Consider the following 5,734-nt stretch of genomic DNA (forward strand, 5'->3'; position numbering starts at 1 on the left):
CCCACAGCCTAATCGGCAAGAAGAGCACGGAGCAAAGCAACATGCAAAACCAAAACTCCAATTCGAACTATACAAGGAAAGGCGCCCGAAGCATAGCTTAGGACTCTGACCTTGTATCCGAGTAGAACACAAACAACTCCTCTCAACGCCTAGATTATAAAGGGCTGGTGAGGATATCCCTTGTAAAAGACTGAACACATCTAATACAAAAAGCAATACGACGCAAACAGGCTAAGGCCGAACTGGACGTAAGGTTATTACTCGACCAAGTCGAGGGCCTGAACCAGTATAAATCGTGAGTCTCTTTGCATAACCGCCAAGTTCCACTATTTATCAAAGCCCAAACAACTGTCCTAGGTACCCCCATGACAGGCTATCGGTGGTAAAACATCGACAGCTGGCGCGCCAGGTAGGGGCTTTCGACGAATTTTTTCTCGAGAGCTCAGCGGACCTCGACCTCAAGATGACTTATTCGGCGGGAACAACCTTCGTCTTTGGATCCTGGATCTGTGAGGCAGGCAGCGATGGCAAGCTGCGTACCTGTCTCCGAGAAGAAAAAGAATTCGGCAACAAGAACAATCTCGTCGAGCTAGAACTTGCCGAAAAAATGATGAAACTTTCAACTTCGAATCCAGCTCGGAAAGGAGAAGAAAGCGGATACGAAACTGATTCTGAGAAGAAGATGGAGTACGACTCCGACTCGGACAAGGAGATGAAGCACAATTCTGACTTGGACAAGAAGATGGAGCATGACTCCAACTCGAATAAGGAGATGGAGCACAACCCCAATTTGGATGCAATTTTCAAAACAAAGGAGCCACACCTAATTGGACTCGAAGACACAACAACAATCGTGAAGGAATACAACCCGTACGACTCTAAAAAGAACTCGGTAACGTACGGACTATACAACACGACATCAATCTACCAACACTTTACCCAAGGCAAGATGAACTTAGCAAGAAAAATACTCCTGGAGGGAGCACAAGAAGGGATGATCATGACAGTTACCCCACAAGACTGTGTGGTGCATTGGCCGGGTTCTTTCACCTCAAGCAAAGCCCAGACTAGCACGTACATTGAAGAACTACCTTATCAAGAGGGAAAAGAACTCGGATCCAGCTCAGAAACTACCAACAGCTCAACCAAACGAAGGATGAAGTACCATACAAGAAGAGCTCGGAAGAGGTACACTATATACATGGTGGAGTAGTTAGACCAACCTTTGGAATCACCATAGATACCAGATATAAAATCTTCAGACGAATCAGAAGGCAACATCTCGCTGGATGAGAAAAGTGACAGCAACGAAAATGATGAGCAAAGGCTAGCAAGACTAAAGAAGAATAAATTGAAGGCTGGAAGAAGGAATAGGGCTAAACAAAGGAAGCAAATCTGGAATAAGTACAAGGTGGAACTAACGGAATACAACAGAAAGAAGGTGGAAAGAGAAGTCGCAAAAAGTACAAAAAGGGAAAGAATTGAAGAATTAACAAAGGAGTTGTACACCCTCACGAACAATGGAAGAACAAAGGAAGATCAGAAGAAAGAAGTCGGGGGATTAGAAGAACAACTCGGCGAAGAAGTTCCACAAGAGCCACAAGGAGAGCAACCACCCAAAAAATTAAATTTTCAAAGGCTAGGACAAACAGAAAGTGCCAATGCTAATGGAAGGCAGGAACATTACTCAAAGCAACAAGAAAGAGGCAAACCAGAATTGAGCCAACGCTACCAAGAAATATCAAGAAGATTTGACAAAGAAGATGACTACAGAGAATCCGAGTTTAAAGAAGATAGGTCTTATTACAGAAGGGCAAGATCGCTAGACTATGGAAGAACGGAACCATACGACAGATTCCCTTGTTTCGCAGGAAGACTACAAACATTGAAACTGCCACACAAATTTAAACCAGCAAATCATTCCAAGTATGATGGCAAAGTAGAACCAAGACAATGGCTAAGAGTTTATTCCCAATCTATTGAGTTAGCCAGAGGAGATGACGACATCAAGGCTCTATTTTTTCCAATGGCCCTCAAAGCAATGCCACTACAATGGTTTGACAAATTGAGGCCAAGATCAATCAGATATTGGGAAGACTTGCAAGAAGCTTTCTGCAACAACTTTGCAGGCATTATTACCCATCCAATGACCACAGCCAAGTTGAAAGGAGTAAGGCAAAGGAGAGGAGAAAGTCTAAGGGAATACTATAGAAGATTTGGAGAATTTAGGGCTCAAGTCCACGACATTACCGACAAAGAAGTGATAGAAGCCTTTGCGGAAGGAATCTCAGCAAACTGGCAATACAAAGACTATTTCAATGAGAACCCAAGAACAAATGAAGATTTCAAGAGGGTTGTTGAAGAGCTGATTTCATCAGAAGAAAGAACCCGGCATCGGTTTGCTAGGGACAACCCAGAAAATAGGAGACCTAATTATAGACAGCAAGACAAAAGGCCGAGGCAAGACAACATGGTGGCAACCACAGACAACAAGAGAAGATACAATGACAACAGCAACGGTGACAATTACAATGACAACTACAACAATAACAACAACAGTAACAACAGCGGGTACAACAATAATAGCAACTATCGGAGCAACAACTACCGAGGAAGAGCACCGGAAAACATAGAGAACATGCCATGTCACATACACCCAGGAACCAGATACAAGTTAGTTGAATGCAGCACTTTTCAGTGGTAATTCATGAAGAGAGAAAACAGGAATCAAAACAACTCGGAGCAAAAACAAGAAGAATCCAAGGAGGAAAAGAAAGCTGAAGGAGATTATCAAGAACCCAAACACCAATTAGCAGTTATATTTTCAGGTGTTCCTAACACACGAAGCAAAAGGCAAGAAAAACTAGCTCATAGAGCTATCATGGCAGCTGAACCAGCCACCCCAAGATATCTAGATTGGTCAGAGCACCCCATCCACTTCACAAGAGAAGACCAATGGACCAGTGTAGCAAACACAGGATGCTACCCGCTGGTACTGGGTCCAACTATCGCAGGAGTGGTAGTAACTAAAGTACTCGTCGACAGAGGAGCCAGGCTCAACATAATTTTCACAGATACTCTCAGAAGGATGAATCTGGATTGTGAAGGACTAATGACACCAACAAGCACACCATTCTATGGAATAGTACCCGGCAGAGCAGCTATGCCACTCGGATAGATAACCCTACCAGTCACCTTTGGCACATCAGACAAATACCGGATGGAATTCATCAAATTCGAAGTTGTAGACTTTGAATCATGCTACCACGCAATACTTGGGAGACCAACTTTAACAAAATACATGGCAGTGCCACACTATCCATACCTACTACTCAAGATGCCAACAACAAAGGGCGTATTATCATTGAAAGGAGATCTAAAGAAAGCACATGATTGCGATGTACAAGCAGTACAAATATACGAAAGATTACAAGACATAAAGGAAGGAAAGGAGATTGCAATACTAGCCAAAGAAATGAACCCAGATGAGATTCAAATACCAGCTAAGAAGCCAAGCAACTTTGCACCACCAAAAGAAGCCACTACCAAGACTATTGACTTATTGACTAGTGACCCGGAAAAGACGGCAATCATCAGTGCAAATCTCAATCCCAAATAGGAACTCGCGCTCACCAACTTTCTTCGGGACAACAAAGATATCTTCGCTTGGAAGCCGGCCGACATGCTAGGGGTCCCAAGAAAGTTGGCTGAGCACATAATTGATGTGAACAAAGGGTCCAAACCCGTTAAGCAGAAACTACGAAGATTCGCTCCAGATAGAAAAGCAGCAGTCAAAAAAGAGATCACCAAGCTCATGGCAGCGGGATTCATCAGAGAAATAATCAACCCGGATTGGCTTGCCAACCCGGTACTAGTTGAGAAGAAGAATTCAAAAGAATGGCGCATGTGCATTGACTACATAGACCTCAACAAACATTGCTCAAAAGATCCATATGTTCCACCAAGGATTGATCAAATCATCGACTCAACAGCAGGATCAGCTCTATTATCCTTTCTAGATTGCTATTCAGGCTATCATCAAATATCTCTAAGAGAAGAAGACCAAAGCAAGACATCGTTCATTACACCATTTGGGGCATATTGCTACAAATCAATGCCTTTTGGGCTAAAGAATACAGGAGCAACATATCAAAGAGCAATTCAAACTTGTTTGGGAAATCAAGTCGGAAGGAACGCAGAAGCATACATTGACGATGTAGTAATCAAGACAAAAGAACCTGGATCATTGATAGAAGACCTAGAGGAGACTTTTAAGAATCTAAAAGCATGGCAGTGGAAGCTAAACCCTACAAAGTGTGTTTTTGGGGTCCCATCAGGACAACTGCTCGGATTTCTAGTCAGCAACCGAGGTATTGAAGCAAGTACAAAGTAGGTTAAAGCCATCATGGAAATGAAACCTCTAAAGAAAGTTAAAGACATACAGAAGCTTACAGGATGCATGGCAGCACTAGATAGATTCATCTCCCGACTAGGAGAAAAAGGGCTACCTTTTTTCAAATTATTGAAAAAGGCAGGAAATTTTGAATGGACAGAAGAGGCAGAAGAAGCATTCCAAAAGTTAAAAGAATACCTAGCATCATCACCAGTAATGACACCACCAAAAGGCAAAGAGGACATGATGCTATACATTATAGTAACCAAGAGCGTTGTCAGCACAGCAATTATGGTTGAAAGAGAAGAACCCGGACACGCTTACAAAGTGTAGAGACCAGTCTATTACATAAGCGAAGTACTAACAGAATCAAAAGTGAGATACCCACATGTGCAAAAACTACTTTATGCAGTGTTGATATCATCAAGAAAGCTGAGACATTATTTCCATGAACACAAGATTACAGTGGTAACCAATTTTCCACTTCAAGACATTCTACGTAACAAAGATGCAATAGGTCGGATATCAAAATGGGCAGTAGAACTCGGTGCTCTCAACCTAGACTTTAAACTAAGAACAGCAATCAAATCTCAAGCATTATCCGACTTCATTGCTGAATGGACAGAAATCAGTCAAAAAGAACCCGAACCAATACTTGATCATTGGAAAATGTATTTTGACGGTTCCCTAAAGTTAGGAGGAGCCAGAGTAGGAGTACTATTCATATCACCAGAAGGGAGACAGTTAAAGTATGTGCTACAAATACTTTGGCAGGCAACTAACAATGAAGTAGAATATGAAGCATTACTACATGGTCTAAGAGTTGCAAGCTCACTTGGGATCAAAAGGCTACTTGTCTACGGTGATTCAGCTGTAGTAATCAATCAAGTCAACAAGGATTGGGATTGTACAAAAGACAATATGGATGCATACTGTGTAGAAGTCAGAAAATTGGAGAAAAAATTCCAAGGGCTAGAAATCCATCATGTACTAAGGGATTCCAACGTTGCAGCAGATGTGCTAGCCAAACTGGGATCAGATAGAGCAAAAGTACCACCCGGTATATTTGTAGAAGAACTCACAACCCCATCTATCAAACAACCCAGGAACACAGAAAAGGAGAAGGAGACAACGGATCCAATGGAAATAGATCAAGCAGAAGAACCAGACTAATCAAGACAAATCATGGTCATACAAAATGATTGGAGAGAAACATACATCGATTTTATCAAAGAGAAGAAACTACCCGAAGACAAAGCAGAAACAACCCGGGTTATACGAAGAGGCAAAAACTATGTTCTGGTGGGAGACAAACTTTACAAAAGAGTAGCATCATCTGGA

At 42.2% G+C, this 5,734-nt stretch overlaps 1 protein-coding gene across 1 annotated transcript; it reads left to right on the forward strand.

The window, feature by feature from the left end:
- The first annotated feature begins 463 nt into the window (after positions 1 to 463).
- Positions 464 to 2,704, forward strand: LOC136511151 (uncharacterized). The gene is made up of 3 exons (XM_066505336.1): positions 464 to 892; positions 1,241 to 1,797; positions 2,230 to 2,704. The coding sequence occupies exons 1-3, from the start codon at positions 464 to 466 to the stop codon at positions 2,702 to 2,704; spliced, it is 1,461 nt and encodes a 486-aa protein (XP_066361433.1).
- Positions 2,705 to 5,734: the final 3,030 nt, after the last annotated feature.

The sequence above is a fragment of the Miscanthus floridulus genome, chromosome 16 (genome assembly GCF_019320115.1).
Source record: "Miscanthus floridulus cultivar M001 chromosome 16, ASM1932011v1, whole genome shotgun sequence".
Taxonomy (NCBI): domain Eukaryota; kingdom Viridiplantae; phylum Streptophyta; class Magnoliopsida; order Poales; family Poaceae; genus Miscanthus; species Miscanthus floridulus.